At 40.4% G+C, this 26,036-nt stretch overlaps 2 protein-coding genes across 4 annotated transcripts in view; one reads left to right on the forward strand and one right to left on the reverse strand.

The window, feature by feature from the left end:
• The window catches only part of KCNMB3 (potassium calcium-activated channel subfamily M regulatory beta subunit 3), a 92,969-nt gene extending 87,050 nt beyond the window's left edge, over window positions 1-5,919 (reverse strand). The window contains exon 1 of the mRNA XM_047786885.1: window positions 4,776-5,919. The gene's annotated coding sequence lies outside the window, so the exon portion shown is untranslated. The remainder of the gene's footprint in view (window positions 1-4,775) is intronic.
• Window positions 5,920-6,052: 133 nt separating this feature from the next.
• Window positions 6,053-19,393, forward strand: ZNF639 (zinc finger protein 639). 3 transcript variants are annotated; one of them, XM_047786863.1, is made up of 7 exons: window positions 6,059-6,203; window positions 7,587-7,640; window positions 10,264-10,337; window positions 11,510-11,578; window positions 12,570-12,680; window positions 17,788-17,922; window positions 18,059-19,393. In XM_047786863.1, exons 4-7 carry the CDS (start codon window positions 11,521-11,523, stop codon window positions 19,210-19,212), a joined length of 1,458 nt encoding a protein of 485 aa, XP_047642819.1. In that variant the 5' UTR covers window positions 6,059-6,203; window positions 7,587-7,640; window positions 10,264-10,337; window positions 11,510-11,520; the 3' UTR covers window positions 19,213-19,393. The 3 variants fall into 3 exon arrangements, with proteins under 3 accessions (XP_047642801.1, XP_047642819.1, XP_047642810.1); XM_047786845.1 differs by lacking the exon at window positions 7,587-7,640 and having other exon boundaries at window positions 6,053-6,203; XM_047786854.1 differs by lacking the exons at window positions 6,059-6,203; window positions 7,587-7,640 and adding an exon at window positions 6,252-6,422.
• The last annotated feature ends 6,643 nt before the right edge of the window (window positions 19,394-26,036 follow it).

Below are 26,036 nucleotides of genomic sequence, written 5' to 3' on the forward strand. Positions count from 1 at the left end.
TGTGAGCTGTGGTGTAGGTTGCACATGCAGCTGAGATCCTGAGTTGCTTTGGCTGTGGCATAGGCTGGTAGCTGTAGTTCCAATTCAACCCCTAGCCTGGGAACCTCCATATGGTGCAGGTGTGGCCCTAAAAAGCAACAAAGAAAAAGAAAACAGTAGGGCAGTTCCTCAAAAAACTAAAAATAGAATTACCACATGATCCAACAATCACAATCCTGGGCATCTATGCAGAGAAAACCTTAATTTGAAAAGATACATGCACCCCAGTGTTCACTATAGCACTACATGCAATAACCAAGACATGGAAACAACCTAAAGGTTCATCAACAAAGTAATGGATAAAGAAGATGTGGTACATATATACAGTGGAATATAAATCACCCATAAAAAAGAATAAAATAATACCATTTGCAGCAATACAGATGGGCCAAGAAACTATCATACTAAGTGACATTAGTCAGACAGTGAGAGAAAGACATCATATGATATCATCTATATGCAGAATCTGAAAAAAATTATATAGGATACAGGAGTTCCCATCATGGCTCGATGGTAATGAACCGGACTACTATCCATGAGGATGTGGGTTCGATCCCCAGCCTCACTCAGTGGGTTAAAGGATCTGGAGTTTCCATGAGCTGTGGTTGTAGGCTGCAGATGTGGCTTGGATCCTCCATTGCTGTGGCTGTGGCATAGGTCAGTAGTTACAGCTCCGATTCGACTCCTAGCCTGGTTAATTTCCAGATGTCGCAGATGTGGCACTAAAAAGACCAAAAAAAAAAGGATACAAATGAACTTATTTGCTGAACAGAAACAGACTCACAGAATTTGAAAAATTTATGGTTACCAAAGGGAACAAAGGTGGGGAGGGAAAGCCTGGCATTTGGGAGTGGCATATGCACACTGAGGTATATAGAATGATTGGCCAACAGGGACCTGCACAAAGAACTCTACCCAGTATTCGGTGATACTCTATATGGGAAAAGAATCTGAGCGGAATGGATATGTGTATATATATGACTGGGTCACTTTGTTGTACAGCAAAAATAACCACAGCCTTGTAAATTAACTATAATTCAATAAGACTTAAAAAAACAAAGAAAGAAAAAGAAGAGCATTGCTACTCAGTTTAGGCTAGTCAAAATTGGAAACAAGTAAACTCTGGATATTCCTAATCACCAAAACCAACGTTCTATAGTTACCATTTAGCATGTGGCACAAATTGGCGTAAGATATGAGAACTGCTGCATGAAAATACTCCAAGAAAAATACAGTTCTAACAGATAGATTTTCAGTGTGGCCTGATAAGACTGCTATACAAGTAACTAAAAACATGTTTCTGTATTGTCTCCTCCATAACAGCTACTAGAGTTATCTTGTAAATAGCAGGCTTTAATAAATGTTTGTTGAATGAATAATTGAACTTAAAATCCAAAGGCACACTAATGCAATATAGATTTTAATAGACTCTTTTCTTTAGCCTCACACTCTGGATGAAGGGATTGATAAATCTAGTCCTTATCTCTGTCAGTGATGAAAACTGATTCTTCAATAACAAACAATCCCAAAGCTTGTCAACTTAACACAGGAGTGTGTTTCTTGTTCACATCATGTCTGCTTTGTGCCCTGACAGCCTTCCAGACAGAGGAAGGGACAAGTGAAGAAATGAATTGTCTCCACCCAGAAATAACACATAGCACTTCTACTGATACTTTGATGACCAAAGCAAGTCATACGGCTCTACCTAACTTCAAATGCGACAGGGAGTAAAACAGCCTAAATGCATGAGAGTGAATAGCATCAGAAACTGAATATTGCTGAACAGTAATAAGGCCCACAGGCCTAAGCAATGAGTTTTCTTCCGAGGGATATCAAATATACCTGCTTACTGGGGAAATGTTTCTTTTCATCATCTTTTTTTTTTTTGTCTTTGTTGTTGTTGTTGTTGTTGTTGTTTTTGCTATTTCTTGGGCCGCTCCTGCAGCACATGGAGGTTCCCAGGCTAGGGGTTGAATCGGAGCTGTAGCCACCGGCCTACACCAGAGCCACAGCAACGCAGGATCCGAGCCGCGTCTGCAACCTACACCACAGTTCACGGCAACGCCGGATCGTTAACCCACTGAGCAAGGGCAGGGACCGAACCCGCAACCTCATGGTTCCTAGTCGGATTCGTTAACCACTGCGCCACGACGGGAACTCCTTTTCATCATCTATTCATCTCATTCTCCCCTGACATGGTTTAGCCTCTGGATCTTCATAGGTATGAGTGTTTGAATTCACATCTGCCAAATGGATACAACACTTGTCCTTCATTCCCAGATGCTATAAAGTCAATACTCTAGAAAATGAAAAGCACCACACACTGTAGAAGGTATCATTAACATTCTAATAAAGAAGTCTAAAGTCCATTTTTTATTCATTCATTGATTCATTCAAGGAAAAAATAAAGACTAATAGCAATTGAAAATTGAGCAGGAGTTCCAGTCATGGCTAAGTGGTTAACAAATCCGATTAGGAACCATGAGGTTGCGGGTTCAATCCCTGGCCTTGCTGTGAGCTGTGGTGTGGGTCACAGACGGCTTGGATCCCGCGTTGCTGTGGCTGTGGCGTAGGCAGGCAGCTACAGCTCCAATTCAACCCCTAGTCTGGGAACCACCATATGCTGCGGGTGCGGCCCTAGAAAAAGGCAAAAAGACAAAAAAGAAAAGAAAAGAAAAGAAAATTGAGCACTGAGTTAAAGAGTTTTATAGCCAAGCAGAGAGTCTAGGTAGACACCCAAAGATAAGGTTGGGGAAAGGAGAAATGCGGGGAGTCTTTTAAAGCCAAAAGACTGTCTCTGTTTCATTTTGAGGAGGCAAAGTGTGTAAGTGGGCTGACTGGCTGGCTAGATCTGAGCTTGCAGATTTTGCAAGCCCTGGACTGGCTTCTTGGAAGACCTCTGCTGCGTAGGAAGCTCAGAATCATGGAGTTCAGATGTCTCAGTTGGGGATGTGAGACTATGGCATGCAGCTGCCCCATGTCTGAGGCAGGACTATAGCCCAGTTAGGTCTACACTAGTGTCATCAAGCTAGGTGGCCAAGACAGAGTTTATCAATTCACTCAAGCTGAATCTCTAGATTCTTTACCTGTTCCATCCTCCTTAGACGAAGCTAGGTGCCTATCATGAGCTTCCACATACTCTTTACTTACTTTATACGTGTTTAGTCATCACATTCCAGTGCTCTTTAATTGCCTATCTTCTCTACTGTACTGTAAGGACCAGAAAAACAAGCACCAGGTCCACCTTGCTCATACTATATCCCTAGCACCTAGTACAGTGCTGGACATAAGATAGACATGCAATGAATATTTTATTGAGGCCTATGCAAGACACTGTGCTAAGCAGGGAGTTGGAACAGACTAGAATAAAACCAGATTTCAATGTCTGTGTAAAGACAATATGATAAACAGGGGGTGGAGGCCAATTTTGTGAGAATATAATTTTATGCAAATTGAAGAGACCAATTTAGGAAAAATGAAATTATGAATGCAAAATTAAGTACCTTATCTTAGGAGAGGTTCATGCAATTGAGGGGACTTGAAGCTTAAAGCTTAACTATCTCCACAATAAATGCATCTTTGATGATAAGTAGACCAAGGCACTAAATACTGCAAAATCTCTGAAGAGTGATCAAGATCTATGCTAAGGAAAACCAAAGATTTCATAGAAGAGATAAAGTGTCAGCTTGATCTTAGGATAGAAACAAAGGAATGGGATTGCAGGTGTAAGAAATATGCTGAAACACAGATGAGAAAGAGCCAGAGCTATCTGTAGAATATGGAGAAGTACTGTACTGTTTGGCCAATATGAGGTCGGTGGGGAAAGCCTTAAGCTTGTGGTTCTTAAAACTGTGATCCTAAGCCAGCAACATCAGCATCACCTGAGAACTTGTTAGAAATACCGCTGCTTCAGTTCCACCCCAGACTTATCCAATGAGAAACTCCGGAGATAGAGCACAGACCTTTATATTTTAACAGTCACCTCTCAGTCAATCTGATGCAGTTAAAGCTTGAAAATGAATGCCTTACGAGGTTATTTGAGCATCAGATGAAGCAATTTTATTCTCACAATTTTAATTTCAGGCTGTTATACAAGATGGAGAGAAATAAGAAAAAAGACTCTGATAGAGATAAAAAGTCATCTTATATCCCAAAACAAATTACAGACCAACTAAAAAGTAAAAGCAAAAAAATGCAACTAGATCTTGGGTAGAATAAAAGATTATTTTAGCATAAGGCCAACAACAGAACCTGTAAAGGAAAAGATTAATAGACTTGATTGCACGACAATTTTAAATGTTTAAGCCATTAACAAAATTAAAAATTAGAAACAACAAACTGGAAAGAAATATATACAACATATATCTCAGATAAAACGCTAAAAACCTCATTTTTTAAATAAGGATAAACAGCATGGGGAAAAAAATGAGCAAAGGATATAAACTCAAAATTCACAAAAGAAATACAAATAGTCAAGAATGGAGTAAATATTCAAGTTCATAAAAAACAAGTGTTTTGACTTTCGGCAAATTATGCTCAGAAATTGAGACTGCCTTCGCCAGTAATTTATTTAACACAGGTTCACTTCAGGAGTTACAGTAATATTTCACTGGATAATGTCTCTTAAAAAGCCAAAAAAAAAAAAAAACCCTACTCCAAACCGGTGATAAATTACAATATTGTTTCAGATGGAGGAGAGGTGAAAGAAATAAAAGCTAAATTTAGTTGAGGTGTACCTTTTCTACTAGTTGGTTCTCAGAAGAGTCGGCTTAGCCAACCAAGAGCTGATGTCCAGCTGCCAGCACAAATCAAAAGTCCCATGCAGCCAGAGCACGACGGTAGTGAAACGAAGGCATTGGCGCTGGCAGGCAAAATGATCTTCCCAGGATCCGCGCATGGTTTTCACCACTGCTGGCAAAGATAAGCCTTAAAAAATGGTTCCCTAACGCCCCCTTGTGCCTATCACCTCAGCAGATGAAGAGAGCCTGACTACCTCAGAGGAGGGAAGGATACACAAGGTTCTTACAAATTCCACAAACTTGGCAATTCCGTGCCGGATATAAACTATACTAGGATTAAAAGATGGCTCTAAATCTCTTCGTCTTTGGTTCGGGCCATGCCAGCATTCGTAAATATTCCTTTATTTGGGCTTAGCACACATATGAAAGTTATGAGACAGTAAAAATTAAGTATCCCAAACTGGTCTTTTTCAAGTATGGCTTTATATCCTGGGAGATAGTTGAAGGGATCAGTGAGATCTATGATTATTTCGTTACGGTGGCTGCTTGGTTAATATGTGGTAATCAGAAAAAGCACAGTGGATGAGCGGATAAAAAGACAGATTGACCTTGGGCACACAATAATGCATATGGGCTTCATCATTCACTTAATTATCTGAACCGATACAGAAGCTACAAAAATGAGTAAAACCTAGTCTCTTACCCCTCACAAACTCACTTTACCAATTGCGAATTGGAACTACCTCAACTCCTTGTCAAAAAAAATTAAACATGTGACCACACCCCGTTCACAAGTTTATTTATGCTTAATTTAATCCTCTCTACATCTGCTCCTAGAAACCCAAGGTCGGAAAAGGAGTTTAATCCAGTCCACTATAATTTCATTCATTCCGCCAAGATTTTTTGTCAGGGAATCCCGCTAAAGCCTAACAATGACTATCTTTTAAGAGTTTCACCCTCTAGCTCCGTGGACAGCTGCCCTTTTCGTCCCCAACAGGCGGCGGCCCCACGCATTGCCTAACCCGAGCAAGACCTTTCTCGCACGTCCCCTGGAGGAGCTGGGTGGGAAAAGGGCGGCTGGCGCGCTTAGCTTCTGCCACTTCTTCCGGAAGGGAGGGAGGGCTGGTGGCAAACTGGACTAAGTTCCTTCGGCAGGGCGGCGGGGAGCAATTCTAGAGGGTGGAATCACTCGCCTGTTTCGGGAGGGGCGGTCCCTCACCCAGAAGGGACGTGCAGAGGCGCGGAGGTGCCTGCAGGGGGCGCGGGCCGCTGGGCCACCCCTGGGGCTGGAGGCCGGTGGTCCCTCCCAGGCCGGTTATGTACCGCAGCCACGCCGCCAGATCCCTGGGCCTGACTCTCACCTAGTCACCTCCCCTCCCTCTCTGCGGACCTGGGAGGTGTGCGGCGCAGGCGCGGAGCGAGGCGGTGAGTGCGGCCTCTGAGCTAGGCCCGGGGCCTAGCGGGCTGGGCGTAGGGCGCGCGGGGAGGGAGTGGGGCCAGCCCCGCTGAGCGCCCGGGAGCGCGAGGGCCGGAGCGGCGCTGCCCGCGGGCAGGGCCGCGCGGCCTCTCCGCCCGCCCTCGGGCGCCTGGGCCGCCGCCGCCTCGGAGCTGCGCCTGGGATGGCTAGGCGGGCCTAGGGCACTGGTGAGTGTGAGGGCGGAGCGGGCCGATCGGGTGCAGCTTCCTGCGGGAGACAGCAGGGAAGACCGGATGACGTCTTTTAAACTGAAATCCTGCCTTCGTTTTCTGGCGGGATGGCGCTCCCCTCCCCCATTCCGAAGGCAGTTCCACCCCCTGCGAAGACTGCCTCTGCCCCCCGCGGCTTTTTTCTGAACACTGACTTTGGGATCGGGGTTTGGGAAGCCCCGCTAGTCGCCGGGCTGCAGTGGGGCGGGTGCGTGGCGCGGAGATGGAGGCGGCTGCGTCCCAGTGGTTCCTGCGCGGCCCCTCCGGGCGTCTGGCCCCAAACGCCACGCTGGCCCTCAGGCCTTGCTGGGTGGCATCTTGACCCTCCGGCGGCGCATCCTGTGCACGCACGGAGAACCGCAACCTTCAGGCGAAGGTCCCGGCTCTACGTCTCCAGCCAGTAGTCTAAGCCACTTGTTAGGGTGCCTATAACCCCTTTTGGTTTTGTTTTTCAGTACAACCTAGGGACACGAGTTATTTGAAGCAGGTTATTTCTTAGCAAAGAGAAAAGCAAGAACGGACACTAAGTTGGATATATAGCAGGCACTAGTTCAAGTTTTCCTGTCGCATTTTTTTGTTTTCATTTCTTTTAAAAATCTGGAAAATATATGCTTGTTTCAAAATGAGGGTAGAAAAGAACATGCTTTTAAAACTTTTTAGTGTAAATCTGTAGGGTTTTTTTTTTTTTTTTTTAAATAGGGAAGATCCAATTTATTTATTTTGTTGTTGTTGTTGTTACTATCTCTTGGGCCGCTCCCGCGGCATATGGAGGTTCCCAGGCTAGGGGTTGAATCGGAGCTGTAGCCACCAGCCTATGCCAGAGCCACAGCAACGCGGGATCCGAGCCGCGTCTGCAACCTACACCACAGGTCACGGCAACGCTGGATCGTTAACCCACTGAGCAAGGGCAGGGACCGAACCCGCAACCTCATGGTTCCTAGTTGGATTCGTTAACCACTGCGCCATGACGGGAACTCTTGTAGGGTTTTTTTTTTATTGTAAATGCTTGTCTTATGTTTATACCAAATAGGAAGAGAATATTTACATTGCACGAAAGGCTTCAGAAAGGTTGAACTATTTAAGTGGTGACTGCCTGTTATCTGTGGTGTGTTTTGTATGCAGACGTTCTTACTGTTGAAAAAAAATGACAGATGGAAAGATGCTGACAAGTGTTTTGTAAGTTACTTTTTTAAAAAAATGAATGTTTTGGATGGCATGGTCTCCTTTTGTAAATGTAAAATGTATATGAATACCGTAACATGAGAAAATGTCTTGACATCTACACAAAGTGTTAACAGTGGTTTTTCTGGATGAATAGATCCTAAGGATTTGATTAATTTTACTTCAGTAGCGTATATTACACCTGTTGTTTTGAAGTGAGTAAGGTGGGACTTGAATGAAAAGTATATTCAGAATCTTCCCAATGAAAGAAGGAGAAGTGAGCAAATGTTTACATGACATCCTAAGTGAAAAGCCAAACTTCTTTATCTGGGCAGTCATACATATCAAAGGCACCTAAACACATTTGCTGAGATGAAGGATTTTTGGTTTTGAGCAAGCATTTTACCATCTGGCTTAAAGGAGGTCAGCCCGAAATAGGAGTCAAACATTTCGTGATCATGGTGATCCTATTCCTTTCACCTGACAGTCTGAATCCGTACCAGCTTGCAACATTAATTTTAATGCCATTCTTGATTTCCTTTTCTTGCTTTTTTGAAAGAGTTTGAAGTGTTTCACATGCTTGGCTGACAGTGTTCAGTGTTCTCTCTGATGCTTGTAGAATATTTAGAACATGAAGTATAAAGCTTTTTAAATTCTGGAAGTGTGCAAAAGAGGCATTAGGAATAAGTCTTGAGATTTTGATTTATTACATAAATTTGAAAACAGCTTTATTTTTTTATTTTTTTAAAATGCAGTTAATGGGAGTGGGCTCAAGAAATGCTGTTTGTGTTGTTAGGTGAGGCATTATATATAAATTGATACCATTTCTGTAAATATCGTGGTTGTCAATTTCTTTGGGTGATTCCATTCTCCTCCTCCCAGTTGGTGGCTGTGTAAGAACTGTAAGCAGGACGTGACATGCTAGGAGCAGTGATTAGCAAAGAAGATGTACGCAGTTAGTTGTTCAAAACCCAGGAGTCAGAAGACTTGTTTTTTCCTTGCTGGTTCTGCTACTTAGTTGACTTGACTTTCACTGAGTTTGTTTCCTTATCAGCAAAATTGGGGTAGGTTTGATAGTAGCCCTTCTATGTACTTCATAGGATTGTTGTGAAGATCACATAAGGATGAGTTCCCATTATGGCTCAGCAGTAACGAACCCAACTAGTGTCCACAAAGATGCAAGTTCGATTCCTGGCCCCGCTCAGTGGGTTAAGGATTCAGGTTCACAGATTCGCCGTAAGCTGGGGTGTACGTCACAGATGTGGCCTGGATCTGGTGTGCCTGTGGCTGTTGCATAAGCTGGCAGCTGCAGCTCTGATTCGATCCCTAGCCTGAGAACTTCCATATTCCTTGGGCGCACCCTTAAAAAAAAGATCAAATAAGGAAAATGCACAATAAACTCAACAGCACTCTTAAGTGTATGAGCACATCACGTGTAGTGCTGACATACCTAGAATTTAGTGAAGCAGCAAAAATAGTATGTGTACCTCAGGTTCCTTTCCACTAGAAATGAGATGATCTTGGTTTTAGTAATGATGCCAAGTTGTACCTGCTATGTACATATTTCACCTTAGTGATAAGAAAAGCAGCTTATAAATTTATAAACCTGGTAGAGAAAACTTCACAATGCATTTCTTTTTCTGATGTTCCTTACTTTCCCATTGCTGCTGTGGAAAGAGCATTAATCTGAAACGGAGGTGGTGTCTGATTCTGACACCTATCTGTTACTTGATCACTTTATCTCCCTATTTATTTCCACAACTAAAATAAAGGGATTGAAAGCATGAACCTCAAAGTTGGTTAGGTCTTTATTCAAATCCCAATTCTGTCACTTATTAAGTATTCCCCTGATGTAAGTTTAGTCTTCAGTTTCCTCATTGGGTAACAAAGGGTATATAATAGCAATTTTGAGAGAGAGTTGTGGATTTTGCAAATTACAGGATTAAATAAAGTATATACACAGCATGGTACCTAATTGTGCTCAATACATGATTGTTATTATTCTGTTAAATAATCTATGAGTATTTAAACAGTTTAAAGCCTGTAATTTGTTTTTGGGTTGGGGGAGTTGTTTTTGTTTTGTCTTTTGTCTTTTTAGGGCCACACCTGAGGCATATGGCAGTCCCCAGGCTAGGGGTGGAATTGGAGCTATAGCCGCTGGCTTACAGCAAGGTGGTATCCGAGCTTCATCTGCGACCTACGCTACAGTTCACAGCAACGCCAGATCCTTAACCCACTGAGCAAGGCCAGGGATCTAACCTGCATCCTTATGGGTACTAGTCAGGTTCATTAATTGCTGAGCCATGACAGGAACTCCTAAAGTCTGTAATTTGGTGTTTGCTTTCATTATGTTAGCTTTCGTTTTGGCTGAATAAATTAATAAGATATATATTGCTATTTTGGTGTTAAGATTCAGCTAGAGCTTTAGAAGGTAAATTCATTTCAAAGAAATGTGATACGTATTACATATATTACAGTAGCATTTATCAGTATATATGTTTTAGTAATTAATACAGTATGTTCAAAAAAATATTGTACAACTTTCTAGTTGACTAAGATCTGGTACCATTGTACTCTGGAATCTCAGAAATGAACTGCATTTTTGCTTAAATGACTTCTGCATGTTTTTTTTCTACAGGCATTTTTTTTACCATCTGTGAAAACCTCTCTGTAATTCATTTTTCCTCACTCCAGTATTAAGAATTATACCAAGTAAGTGGGATGTAGTCAAACTAACTAGTCCATTTTATAACAGTCCCTGGGAATGTAATCTAAATTCAATGGCTTCTCTATTTTGTTCTCAGTGGAATGTTGAATGTGGCCCCATAAGTAAGAAAAGGATTTTTTTCTTGAAAATTATATTCTGAACTTCTATATGCTGAGTATTTTTTTTCTGAAGCCAGGGGATCAATACATATTTGTGACAGTATTTTTTTAAAGGAGTATATCTACCTGTAGCTTCAAAACTATATCAAAATATTCCCAATTGAGGAGTTCCCATCATGGTTCAGCGGTTATCGAACCTGACTAGGATCCGTGAGGATGTGGGTTTGATCCCTGGCCTCGCTCAGTGGGTTAAGGATCCTGGTGTTGCCATGAGCTGTGGTGTAGGTCGCAGATGTGGCTTGGATCCCAAGTTGCTGTGGCTCTGGCATAGGCCAGCGCCTGTAGTTTCCATTGGACTCCTAGCTTGGGAATCTCTATATGCTGCAGGTGCGCCCCTAAAAAAAAAGACAAAAAGACACCCCCCCCAAAAAATTCCCAATTTCCAAGAAATGTACCTGTAAAAACTTAATTTGGTGCCATAGGCACAGTTTGTCTTCTATAAAAAAATAATTTAAACATAAGGCTCATGTGATTATCCAGTTCTCACAGGTACAGCAACATTTGAAAAAGACTCCTCACCCTCAGTATGAAAGAAAATAGAACTTGGTGTCCTGCCTTTAAACTTGATCAGAAAAATAAATCCAAAATATAAGCAGAAGGATTTTTTTTTTTTTTTTTTAGGGCCTCACTTGCAGCATATGGAAGTTCCCAGTTTAGGGGTCAGATCAGAGCTGCAGCTTGCAGGCCTGTGCTACAGCTACAGCCACAGCAACACCAGATCCAAGCTGCGTCTGTGACCTACTCTGCAGCAGCAATACCAGATCCTTAGCCCACTGAGTGAGGCAAGGGATCAAACCACAGCCTCATGGATTCTGGTTAAGTTTGTTTCCTCTGAGCCACAATAGGAACTCCCAGAAGGATTGTTTAACATTTCTCTTATGAAGTAGATTTTCATATGGCACACATATTTCCTATTGTCAATAAATTCTTTGGTTAGAAATTTTATGATATTAATAATTGTTATTTGTGATATGTTTGTTAAATTTTTCCATTTTTAGATTAAAACGATATGAATGAGTATCCTAAAAAAAGAAAAAGGAAGACTTTACACCCTTCTCGTTATTCAGGTCAGTGTGTTATTAAATTATTTAAAAGTTAGGCCATGTATTAATTCCTGTGCAGTTGTGTTCCCATCCATTTTCTCATAAATGATCTGATAAGAGTTAAATATCTGGGTCAACTTTCAGGTAAGAGAAAACTTTAAATAAATTCTCTGAATGCATATTTCTCAATGTCTGCCATGTGCTAGGCACCCATCAGAACTTGACAGGCATCATTTAATCTTCACAACTTGGTTTATAGATATTTAAAATTAGATACCTGCATTATGTACTTATGCAGCATAATTGAGATTTGCCTGTGTGATTCCTAAGCTTGTACTTAAGGCACAACAACAACCCTTTTGGAAGGTATTTTGTATCATTGGGAAAATTACATTATCTTCAGAAGTATGAACTTTGATTTGATTGTGTGATTTCAGATCCTTTCTTTGAGGTTGGCTCTGCTGTCTTGGCAAATAAGAAGTCTGGCCACCTGTAACTATATGTATATGCAACTCAAGTGTCTCAGGCATACCTGTTAACCAAACCAGCCTACGTGTTTTTCATATCTGAGGAGATTAGGCCTGATTTACTGTTTCCTGCCCCTTCCCAGGCAAGACTTGAAATGACTGTATTTGAAATCCGTAACTGGTCCTCAGACCTTCTCCTATGTATTATGCTTTCCCTGAACTATATGCAGATCTTGGTAGTTAATTCACTATTTTTTGCAATTAACTCATTTATCACATTTATATTTTGTGGGGTTCTGACTAAGGCAAGTGTATCTTTGTGTGCTTCAAAGTATTATATTTTAAATTGTGTAGTTTATGGTTCTTTCAAAGCTCAAAGTCAGTACCAGACTTGAATTATAAAAGCCTTCAGAATTGAGGAAAATATTAACACTTTATTACAAATACTATGAAAATTTATGTATGTTGGATAAAGAGATGACTGTCATTAAATGTATATATGTATGTTCAATATGCTTGAAATTTTTAAAATTTTGTTTTATGTTCAGATTCCTCTGGAATAAGCAGAATTGCAGATGGATTCAATGGAATTTTTTCTGATCATTGTTACAGTGTTTGTTCAATGAGACAACCAGACTTAAAATATTTTGACAACAAAGGTATATCTAAATTTTCCAAAATATTTTTTTATTTGCTTAGTAATTTTTCATTTCTTACATAAAAATGTGGGTGAAAGTGGTGCTTTCAAAACAAGCAAGTGTTTAAAAAGAAAACAAAGCAGATTTCAATCTGCAGAATTCCCTTGTGGTTCAGTTGGTTAAGGATCCCTCATTGTCACTGCTGTGCCTCTAGTTACAACTGTGTCGTGGGTTCCGTCCCTGGCCTAGGAACTTGCACATGCCCTGGATGCAGCCAAAAAAGAGTTTTGTGTAAGAAAGTAAGTGAATTTTAATTTTTAACATTGTTTCAGACGTGAATCAAAAGCACATTCTCCTAAATCGGTTTTAGTTGATTAGGAATTGGTGCCAAAGCAAGAGTGACCCAGAGTTTGGAGTAGTTATGATGAAGGTTAAGAATAGCGTTACACAGGAGTTACCTTCGTGGATCAGCAGTTAACGAACTCAACGACTAGGATCCATAGGCTGCAGGTTCAATCCCTGGCCACACTCAGTGGGTTAAGGATCCGGTGTTGCTGTGAGTTGTGGTGTAGGTCACAGATGTGGCTTGGATCTGGCGTTGCTGTGACTGTGGTGTAGGCCAGCAGCTGTAGCTCTGATAAGACCCCTAGCCTGGGAACTTCCGTATGCTGTGGGTGAGGCCCTAAAAAGACAAAAAAAAAAAGAATAGTATTATACACAGGTCTTCCATTCATTATACCTTTCAATCTGGAGAGCTAACAGAAGAAAAGAACAGAAGGTAAAGGATTTGTCATTTTCTTTCTTTTTATTAAGTCTTTTTTGTCTTTTCTATGGCCGCACCTGCTGCACATGGAGATTCCCAGGCTAGGGATCGAATCAGAGCTATAGCTGCTGACCTACACCACAGCCACAGCAACACCAGATCCGAGCCACGTCTGCAACCTAGACCACAGCTCACGGCAACGCTGGATCCTTAACCCACTGAGCAAGGCCAGGGATCAAACCCTCAACCTCATGGTTCCCAGTCAGATTCGTTAACCACTGAGCCACGACAGGAACTCCCGGATTTGTCATTTTCAATCTTCCATCTTCTTTTGACTTCTCTTTTCTAAAGCGTTAGATGAATAATAACCTGAACTTGTTCTCTTCTTCCTCTACAACCATCAAAACTCCCAGTTCCCTTGAACTCCTCTTACAGGCACAGAAACATAAATGATTTTAAAAACATACAGAGTCAGAGACATCAGTGTGAATTCATGGGAGTTCCCTTTGTGACTCAGCAGTAGCAAACCCTACTAGTATCTGTGAGGACATGGGTTTGATCCCTCTACCTTGCTCAGTGGGTCAAATATCCAGCATTGGCATGAGCTGTGGTATAGGTCACAGATGTGGCTCGGATCCACTGTTGCTGTGGCTGTGGTGTAGGCTGGCAGCTACAGCTCCGATTCAACCTTTAGCCCCTGGGAACTTCTGTATGCCACAGGAACAGCCCTAAAAAAAAATAATGATAATAAAGTATGAACTCATGTTTGACCTATAATATAGACACAAATGGTGACATACAAAAACATGTGTGGGTATGTCTATGTATATGTGGTAGTGTACATGCACATATTTTTTACTCTATTTGAGAGGGCTTAACAGAAATGACACTCTAGTACCAATAAGCACATCAAGCACCCAGATCTTGTTCTCTAATACTATTTTCCAGTGAAAGGAACTAGGATTTCTTAGGGAAATGGCTGATTCTAGTTCTGGGGCAGGAAATATACTAGATGAAACTGGAGCATCTTATAGTGCCAGAAAATAGGGAAGTACTCAAAACATACTCATGCACTCACTTAATACAGGTATGCTGAAGGAATACAAGGAACCAACTAAAAGATCTCCCAATCTCCAAAGTTGAAAAAATTTGAGAGGGAAAAAATTGAATGATAACACAAAGGGTAAAATAAATATCCATGAGCCCATTCTGATATTAATAAATGATTAAATAGGGGAGAAGAAACAAATCTCCTGTACAGAACAACTCCAAATTATTTAGCTACTCCTCCCTCAAGGAAGTGGAATATAGCTTTCCACTCCTGAAACATGGTCTGCACATAGTGACATAATTCCAAAGCATAGAGTATGGAAGGTAAAAGAATGACTTTGCAGTGGAGAAACCTGACAAATAGCACATCAACCCATATTTTCAAGGTCAACATCAACTAATAAATCATGTTAATACTATATTCTTTTGTTGTGATGTGATAAAAATGGCAGTTTGGCTCTGTGTCTACCTCCCAGTAATCCATAATACCAGTCTAATCAAGAAAAAAACAACAGACAAACTTCATTAGTGGGACACTCTAATTTTGACCAGTCTTGAAATTGTCATGGTCATGAAAAACAAGGCAAGTCTGAGAAACTGCCACAGTTATTGGTAGCCTACAGACATGACAGCTAGATGCTATGTATCAACTAGATGCTATGTATCCTAAATAGGATCCTGGAACAGAAAAAGAACATCAGTTAAAAACTAAGGAAATCAAGCTTGTTCAATAAGTGGTGCTGGGAAAACTGGACAGCCACATGGAAAAGAATGAAATTAGAACACTCCCTAACACCATACACAAAAGTAAACTCAAAATGGATTAAAGACCTAGATATAAGACCTGATACTATAAAACTCTTAGAGGAAGACCTAGGTATAAGACCAGATACTATAAAACTCTTAGAGGAAAACATAAGTCAAACACTCTCTGACAATGATGTAAAAACAAAAATAAATGGGACCTAATCAAACTTAAAAGTTTCTGCACAGCAAAGGAAACCCTAAACAACACAAAAATACAACCCACAGAATGGGAGAAAGTCTTTGCAAATAAAGCAACTGACAAGGGATTAATCTCCAAAATTTATAAACACCTCCTACAGCTCCATACTAAAAAAACAACCCCATCAAAAAATGGGCAGAAGATCTAAACAGACAGTTCTCCAAAGAAGATATACGGATGGCCAAAAAACATGAAAAGATGTTCAACATCACTCATTATTGAGAAATGCAAATCAAAACCACTAGGAGGTACCACCTTACACCAGCCAGAATGGCCAGCATCAAAAAATCTACAAACAATACGTGCTGGAGAGGGTGTTGAGAAAAAGGAACCCTATTACACTGTTGGTGGGAATGTAAATTGGTGCAACCACTGCAGGAAACATTATGGAGATGCCTCAGAAAACTCAAAATGGAACTACCATTTGATCCAGCAATCCCACTCCTGGGCATCTATCCAGAGAAAACCATGACTGGAAAAGACACATGTACTCCAGTGTTAGTTGCAGCACTCTTTGCAATAGCCAAGACATGGAAACAACCTAAATGTCCATCGACAGAGGAGTGGATCAAGAAGATGTGGTACGGAGTTCCCGTCGTGGCGCAGTGGTTAACGAATCCGACTAGGAACCATGAGGTTGCGGGTTCGAGCCCTGCGCTTGCTCAGTGGGTTAACGATCCGGTGTTGCCGTGAGCTGTGGTGTAGGTTGCAGACGCGGCTCGGATCCTGCGTTGCTGTGGATCTGGCGCAGGCCAGTGGCCACAGCTCCGATTCGACCCCTAGCCTGGGAACCTCCATATGCCGCGGGAGCGGCCCAAGAAATAGCAAAAAGACAAAAAAAAAAAAAAAGAAGAAGATGTGGTACATATACACAATGGAATATTACTCAGCCATAGTAATGGCATTTTTAGCAACCTGATGGACCTAGAAATTATCATGCTGAGTGAAGTCAGCCATACAATGAGACACCAACATCAAATGCTTTCACTGACATGTGGAATCTGAAAAAAGGACAGGATGAACTTCTTTTTAGAACAGATACTGACTCACAGACTTTGAAAAACTTCTGGTCTCCAGAGGAGACAATTTGCGGGGGTGGGGCGGGGGGTGATGCACTAGGGTTGTGGGATGGAAATCCTGTAAGATTGGGTTCTGATGACCATTGTACAGCTATAAATGTAATAAATGCATTGAGTAATTTAAAAAAATAAGGAAATCAAGTTGAAGTATGGACTTTAGTTAAGAACCACTTACCAGTATTGGTCATTAATTGTAACTATTATTTTTTCTTTTTACGGTTATACCTGTAACGTATGGAAGTTCCCAGGCTAGGGGTTGAGTTGGAGCTAGAGCTGGGACTGACAGCAACAACAGATCCAAGCCTCATCTGTAACCTGTGCTTCGACTTGCAGCAATGCCAGATCCTTAACCCACTGAGCAAGGCAAGGGATTGAACCCACATCCTCACAGACACTATGTTGGGTTCTTAACCCACTGAGCCACAAGGGTATCTCCTAATTATAACAAATGTTAATGTAAAATGTTTTTTGTTTTGTTATATATATATATATATATATATATATATTGTCTTTTTAGGGCCACACCCATGGCATGTGGAAGTTCCCAGGCTAGGGGTCTAATCAAAGCTACAGCTGCCGGCCTACACCACAGCCACAGCAACACCAGATCCGAGCCGCATCTGCAACCCCCACCACAACTCAGGGCAACGCTCGATCCTTAACCCCCTCAGCAAGGCCAGGGATCAAACCCCCAACCTCATGGTTCCTAGTCAGATTCGTTAACCACTGAGCCACGACAGGAACTCCCACGATGGGAACTCCTAAGGTAAAATGTTGATAGAAACTGAGTGTAGAATATAGGAGAATGCTTTGTCCTATTTTGCTTTTTCTATAAATCTGAAACTTCTAAAAAATAAAATCTATTTTCAAAAGACATCATGTTGAAGCCCAGTTTTCTCTACTGACTGGCATTTCAGTTTGTCCTTGCTAATTTTAAATTTTGGAGGCTGGACTGAGGGAACAGAGACTTATTCAAATTCAGTAATTTAAAAATAAAATTCCCATGTAACTTTAAGAAGTGTATTCTAGTCCAAATGTAGCATGGAAGCATTAGTTTGTTATTTGGACAGATTTTTTTTGTATCTGTGGTATACAGATAACAAAGCTTTTCATACCTAAATCTAAGTCCTTAGTTATGTTGGAATTCTAAGTTTAAAACATTTGGTGGTTTGTTTTTATAGTAATGTTTAATGCTTTGATATAAATATTTTTCCAAATCCATTGTTACAGATGATGATTCTGATACAGAGACATCAAATGACTTGCCAAAATTTACAGATGGAATCAAGGCCAGAAACAGAAATCAAAACTACCTGGTTCCCAGTCCTGTACTTAGAATTCTAGACCACACTGCCTTTTCTACAGGTAAGGGAAACTAATTAATAGCATTTGCACATTTTGTATAGATTAATGAAGAAGGAACACATAAAATAAATTTCTTTCTGCCTATTACTTATTTAATAGGTCTTATTTAGTAATAATAGGCTTTTTTGTTTTTCAGAAAAATCTGCTGATATTGAAATTTGTGATGAAGAGTGTGATTCCCCTGAGTCAGTCAACCAGCAGACTCAAGAGGAAAGCGCTATAGAAGTTCACACTGCTGAAGATGTTCCAATTGCTGCAGAAGTGCATGCAATTTCTGAAGATTATGATATAGAGGCAGAAAACAATTCCTCTGAGAGTCTCCAAGACCAAACTGATGAAGAGCCACCAGCTAAACTTTGCAAAATTCTTGATAAGAGCCAAGCTTTGAATGTGACTGCCCAGCAGAAATGGCCTTTACTGAGAGCTAATAGCAGTGGCCTTTATAAATGTGAACTTTGTGAGTTCAACAGCAAATATTTTTCTGATTTGAAGCAGCATATGATCTTGAAACATAAACGAACTGATTCAAATGTGTGTCGAGTATGCAAAGAAAGTTTCTCTACCAACATGCTTCTGATTGAACATGCCAAACTGCATGAAGAGGATCCCTACATTTGTAAATACTGTGATTATAAGACAGTTATTTTCGAGAACCTTAGCCAGCACATTGCTGACACCCATTTTAGTGATCATCTTTATTGGTGTGAGCAATGTGATGTACAGTTCTCCTCAAGCAGTGAACTCTACTTGCATTTCCAGGAGCACAGCTGTGATGAACAGTACTTGTGTCAGTTCTGTGAACATGAAACAAATGATCCAGAAGACTTGCACAGCCATGTGGTAAATGAGCATGCATGTAAGTTAATAGAGTTAAGTGATAAGTATAACAATGGAGAACACGGACAGTACAGCCTCTTAAGCAAAATTACCTTTGACAAATGTAAAAACTTCTTTGTATGTCAAGTATGTGGTTTTCGGAGTAGACTTCATACAAACGTTAACAGGCATGTTGCTATTGAACATACTAAAATTTTTCCTCATGTTTGTGATGACTGTGGGAAAGGCTTTTCAAGTATGCTAGAATATTGCAAGCATTTAAATTCACATTTATCAGAAGGCATTTATTTATGTCAGTACTGTGAATATTCAACAGGACAGATTGAAGATCTTAAAATTCATCTAGATTTCAAACATTCGGCTGATTTACCTCATAAATGTAGTGACTGCTTGATGAGGTTTGGAAATGAAAGGGAATTAATAAGTCACCTTCCAGTCCATGAGACTTCTTGATTGTTCTCTTTAACGTCCGTAATGTTGATGTAATATAATAAATTTGACTTTTTTGAAGATGTTAAAATGGATGATTTTAAACAACTTATGAGAATTGTCTTTAACAAGTTTTTTTAATTCTCCAATTTTCTTGGCATTGCTAGCTTTTTCAATATGTAATTTATCCTAAATGTGGTATTTTTGATGCATTGTAGTTTGTAGTTTTTACCACTTTTGGTGACTGTCATCTTGTTTCTTGCATGTGCTCTGATTTCATAAATTGATAAGAAACAGATGTACTGAAGAAACTAGACTACGGTTTTCCTTCTGTAAACATAGGTGCTATAAACTTTTTCTGCTTTAAACTCAAAACAACCTCAGTTTTTCATGTGTGAAGTACTGCACTACCAGAACTAAAATGCAACACAGTACACAACTAAGTCCACTGACACTCCCATTAGTAAGAACCAGACCCTCCTTTGGCATTCTCCATCAGGTTATTATCCCCAAGGCAATCAGCGTGCTCTACATCTCTGTGATTTTTTTTCAGTGACACTAGGAGGCCAGTGTTAGGGTAAGAAGGAAAGATTTGGTTTTGCTGGCACTCTTTTTTATTTCCCCTTTATTTTAGCCCTTATCTTTGTGTCAGTTTTAGATGGGGGTGGGGAGGAACTGGAAAGGAATTAGACAATAAGGTAACATTTCATAACTCATTTATAAATGAAACAGATTATAATCACATTTCATTTTCAGTTATACAACTGCAAAGTAATCCCTAAACTTCAGATATAAAGTCATTTCTTTTCTTTTTTTTGCTTTTTAGGGCCACACCCGCAGCATAGGAAAGCTCCCAGGCTAGGGGTCAAATCAGAGCTACAGCTGCCAGCCTGCACCACAGCCGCAGCAACATAGGATCCAAGCTGCATCTACAACCTACACCATAGCTCACGGCAACACCAGATCTCCAACCCACTGAGCGAGGCCAGGGATCAAACGCTCATCCTCATGGGTCCTAGTTGGGTTCGTTAACCGCTGAGCCACAGTGGGAACTCCCTAAAGTCATTTATTTTCTGAGAATACTGAAAAGTATTGAAATAGAAAAAGAAGATCTGGGAGATAGGGGTTGCTGATGTAATAAGGTATAAATTACTTTTGACAATGGTAAATCAGTCCATATTAGTTTCCTGTGGCTGCTCTAACAAATTATGACAAACCGATTGGCTTAAACAATAGAAATGTCTTGCCTCACAGTTTTAGAGAATCAAAGTTTAAAATTGAGGGAGTTCCCGTTGTGGTGCAGTGGAAACAAATCCACTTCTATCCATGAGGATGCAGGTTCAATACCTGGCCTCTCTCAGTGGGTTAAGGATCCAGTGTTGCTGTGAGCTGTGGTGTAGGTCATAGACATGGCTCTGATCCTTCATTGCTGTGGCTATGGTATAGGCTGGTAGCTGTAGTTCTGATTCAACCCCTAGCCCAGGAACTTCTGTATGCCTCAGGTGTGACTCTAAAAAGCAGAAAAAAACAAAAAACAAAAAAACAAGTTCAAAATTGAAATGTTACCTTTTCTGAGAGCTGTGAGGGAAGGATCAGTTCCCAGCCATTCTCCTTGGCTTGTATTTGGCCATCTTCATGTTGGCATGGTCTTCTCCTTATATGCAAGTCTATCTCCAAGTTTCTGCACTTTACAAAGAACCAGTCATTGGATTAGGGTTTACCCTAATGACCCCATTTTAACTTGATAAAGACCCTATCCCCAAATAAGGTCTTTTTTCTTTTTTTTAGCCATGCCTATATCATATGGATTTATGGAAGTTCCCTGGGCCAGGCATCAAATCTGAGCCATAGCTGCAACAGCAGTGGATCCTTAACTCACTGACCTGGCTTTGTACCCTTTGCCAGAGGGACAAAGCCAGGTACTTTACCAGCTGTGCCACAGCAGGAACTCCAAATAAGGTCATATTTTTAGGTACTGGGGTCCAGGACTTCAACATGAATTGGGGGAAGTGAGGGAGAGACCCAACCACCACATTTGAATCAGAGCTGCTTTTTTTTTTTTTTTTTTTGTCTTTTGTCTTTTTAGGGCCACACCTGTGGCGTATGGAGGTTCCCAGGCTAGGGGTCTAATGGAAGCTGTTACTGCGTGTCTACACCACAGCCACAGCAATGCTGGATGCTTAACCCACTGAGCAAGGCCAGGGATCGAACCTGAAACCTCATGGCTCCTAGTCAGATTTGTTTCAGCTGTGCCACAATGGGAACTCCAAGTAACAGCTTCTTAAGTAGCAGTATGAAAAAGAATGTTGTGCATCACTGGCCTCAAATATAAACACCGTTGCCCTCTATAATGTCATTAAGGAATACTGATAATAGTTGTAAAGACTAATTTATGATTCATGATTTTCCCACTTCAAGGCTCACGGGAATTTAGTCTATTTTGAGAATGATGGCAGCAACAAATTTTTTAAAACCGATCATTTTTATCTATGCTATTTTATCACACATGCCTACCTATTTTCCTAGAAAATACCATTCCATCTGGTTGAAACATTCCAAGTAGGGCTGTCTGATACAATGCTTCTTAGAAGGGAGTTCCCGTTGTGGTGCAGCTGAAACAAATCTGACTAGTAACCATGAAGGTGTGGGTTCAATCCCTGGCCTTGCTCAGTGAGTTAAGGATTTGGCGTTGTGCGCTGTAGTGTAGGCCGCAGACACAGCTCAGATCCTGTGTGGTTGTGGCTGTGGCATAGGCTGTAGCTCTGATTCAACCCCTAGCCTGGGAACCTCCACATGCCACAGGTGCGGCCCTGGAAGGCAAAAACAAAACTAAAACCAAAAAAAAACAGAAGTTTCTTAGAAAATTTAAAATTATAATTAAATTGGATGAAAAACTTAGGAAACATCTGGTCCAAGCCCTCTAATTTTCTAAGTTTCTTATAGAAATAGAGATTTAGTTTATTATTGGGCCAAGGTCACAAAACCAGTTGTAGCAGGCAAGAGTGGAATCCAAATTATTTGGCTTCCAGTCTAGTGATGTTTCCATTATACTGTTTTACATAAAAATCCAAGCTTTGTCCTTGGGGTGTTTTTCCTGACTACTTAACCTTGGTAATTCTGTGGGTTTTTTTTTTTTTTTATGTAATTCTGTGTGTGTGTGTGTGTGTGTGTATGTGTATATACATATATGTGTGTGTGTGTATATATATGGGACACACACATATATATGGGACACATATATATGTGTGTGTGTATATATATATGGGACACATGCCAGTGGCATGTGAAGTTCCTAGGCCAGAGATCAAACCCACACCACAGCAATAACAATGCCAGATCCTCAACTGCTAGGCTACCAAGGAACTCCTGTTTTTTTTTTGGGGGGGGGGGGTTGAGATACACCCAGCTTCATGAATGTGATTTTTCAGAAAACAAACCTTAATAATGTCTTTTTTTTTTTAATTGTGTTTTTACAGCATTACATTTGATCAGGTGTGAGTAATTGAATTAGAACTTTGGGTGAAACTACTTGAGACATTACTGTCATTACTCTAAGAGGTAGATCTGAGAAGATGTTGCTGTCATTTATGTCAGAGAGTGGCCTCTGTTTTCCTCTAAGAGTTTTATATAGTATCTGGTCTTATATCTAGGTCTTTAATCCATTTGGAGTTTATTTTTGTATATGGTGTTAGGGAGTGTTCTAATTTCATTCTTTTACATGTGGCTGTCCATTTTTCCCAGCATCATTTATTGAACAGGCTGTCCTTTCTCCATTGTATATTCTTGCCTCCTTGGTCACAGATTAGTTGACTGTAGGTTCGTGGGTTTAATTCTGGGCTTTCTACTTGAGACATTAAATCCAAGTGTTAGAACAATATAATGTAGTGCTTTTTGATGAATCTGCAGCTTGAGGCCGTATCTCACAGTTTGTCCAATAAAACCTTTTTTGCTTTGACTCAGCTTTCAAATAAGCATATGATTGACCATGAATTGCCAAAGTAGCAAGTCCCTATTTTTACTTAATGAACTTTGGAAAAATCTACCTAAAAAAAGTTTTCTGTTTCCGGATTTTCTCTGCTCAAAGACAGACATTGCTGCTGTTCTCTTTCGTGACTTGAGAATGCAGAACTGATGGTGGTATTTATTAGTACCACAATAGACTTCTTAACAGCCATGAATAGCAGTGATGGGTCATTTTAAAAATTTTTTATCTTCACCTTGCAGTGAGTTATTTGAAAATGACTATTAGCTAGTCAAAAACCTCTCTTCCTGTTTGTAAATTTGCTAGTTTTACCATTTAAAATCACCTTTCTTCGAGTTCCCATCGTGGCGCAGTGGTTAACGAATCCGACTAGGAACCATGAGGTTGCGGGTTCGGTCCCTGCCCTTGCTCAGTGGGTTAACGATCTGGCGTTGCCGTGAGCTGTGGTGTAGGTTGCAGACACGGCTCGGATCCTGCGTTGCTGGGGCTCTGGCGTAGGCCGGCAGCTACAGCTCCAATTGGACCCCTAGCCTGGGAATCTCCACATGCCGCAGGAGCGGCCCAAGAAATAGCAAAAAAAAAGACCAAAAAAAAATAAATAAATAAAATCACCTTTCTTAAATTCCTCTGAATGTGTATCATCACATATTAACTAGTTTCTTAGTTTCACAGGGTTAGGTGATTGCTGAATTATTGGCAGTTGTAGCATATACAGTTTTTTGTTTTTCGATAGACTAATGCTATTCCTAATTTAAAAATTTTTCAAATTTACTTGATTCCTGGCACTATGCAGTTAAATCTTGTTTTATCAGTCTTAGTGCCTTTTGCAACCAGGTTAATATATTACCCAAGCTACTGTGATTAATTTTCAATGGAATTTTGATGACTTAAAAGCACTATAAATGGCATAAATTTGAAAAAGCTAATAAAAATCAAATAGCCAGGGAGTTCCTGTCGTGGCTCAGCGGTAGTGAACCAGACTAGTATCCATGAGGACTTGGGTTTGATCCATGGCCTCGCTCAGAGGGTTAAGGATCTGGCATTGCTGTGAGCTGTGGTATAGGTCGCAGAGGCGTTAGGATCCCAAGTTGCTGTGGCTGTGACATAGGCTAAGCAGCTGCAGCTCCAATTCTGCCCCTAGCCTGGGAACTTCCATATGCTATGGGTGCAGCCCTAAAAAGACAAAAAAAAAAAAATCAAATAGCCACAATCCTCTTGGGAAGCAGATTGACTTTAAAAAATCAATACTATTTATTTAACTGAAAATAGATGGTTAAGACAAACTGGAAATCCCAACAGAGTAGCAAATTTGGTTAGTCAGGTTTACTCTACAATTAACACAATCTCATCTTTTTAAGTTAAAAATGAACTTTTGAAAACACAGACACACACACACATTCCTTTGTAACTTTCAGAGTTTTTTTTGTTTTTTGTTTTTTGGGTTTTTTTTTGTCTTTTTAAGGCTGCACCCCACTGAGCGGGGCCAGGGATTGAACCCAAGTCTTTATGGATACTAGTCAGGTTCATTACTCTGAGCCATAACAGGAGTTCTGTAGCTTTCAGTTCTGATGACTTAAAATACAGGGTCCCTACAATAATTTTTATTCATGGCATTGAGTTTATAGATTGACAAATATACCTATATTTGTTTAGCTTTCCATAAATTAATCTCTTATGACAACATTCAAATCTAAGAGAAATAAATGTGCACATGTTTTTTGGCTGTGCTTGTGGCATGTGGAAGTTTCCTGGACCAGGGATCAAACCTGCACCACAGCAGTGACCCAAGCCACTGCAGTGTTGATGCCAAATCCTTAACCTACTGTGCTACAAGAGAACTCCAAGAAACGTGTAGATTTATGGTGTAAAATATAAATTCACAAAGCTGTCACATGTAATTTGCATGTTTACATGAACTTATGTGCTCAATTTGTAAGTTTAAAAAACTAAAAGTTTTAGGGAGTTCCCTGGTGGCTTAGAGGTTAAGAATTTGGTATCACTGCTGTGGCTCAGGTTTGATCTCTGGCCCAGGAACTTTTGCATATCGTGGGTATGCCCCCCCCCCAGAAAAAAACACTAGAAATTTTAGTAGCCAGTCAGTTGCTTGGAGGCTGCTTCATAGGTGATGTGAAAAATAATTCTCTGTATAAAGATTTTCCATATTAAAGTGTCACCACAAATTCCTTATTCATTTTCCTTAGTAATCTTGATATTAAACTGGTAACTACTAAACCCAAAAATCACATTTGTGAAAAATGATTTCTTCATTGTAAGAAGAAACAATTTCCTCACATTGCTAAATAGAAATATTGTATTATCTACTAATATTATTCCCATACTGTTAAAGGGATGATTATTTAGATACTTAAAAGGAATTCTTGTTGGAGTTTCCTTCTGGCTCAGTGGTTTAAAGCTCTGGGGTTGTCACTGCTGCAGTTCTGGTTGCTGCTGTGGCCCAGGTTTGATCCCTGCCCCTGGAACTTCTGAATGCAGTAGATGTAGCCAAAAAGAGGACTTTTTGTTATCGTAACTTTCAGTTCTTTGTTCTTTTCTTTCTTCTTTCTCTCTTTATTTTTCTTTTTTTGTTCTTTTTTTTGGTCATACCTGTGGCATGTGGAAGTTGCTGGACCAGTGATGGAACCACGCAACAGCAATGACCCAAGCTGCTGCAGTGACAATGCTGGATCCTTAACGGCCTGCACCTCAAGGCAACTCCTGTTTTTAGTTTTAAATAGGCAAACAAATATGACCTGGATAATCTTTTTTCTTGCTAAAAATATTGAACAATTTATTGAAAATTTTAATAAAAGATATGTTTTGAATAAAAACTCAGGTTTCTAGTTTTTAATATCTTGTCTAGATAGTA

Source organism: Phacochoerus africanus, chromosome 1, assembly GCF_016906955.1.
Source record: "Phacochoerus africanus isolate WHEZ1 chromosome 1, ROS_Pafr_v1, whole genome shotgun sequence".
Classification (NCBI taxonomy): domain Eukaryota; kingdom Metazoa; phylum Chordata; class Mammalia; order Artiodactyla; family Suidae; genus Phacochoerus; species Phacochoerus africanus.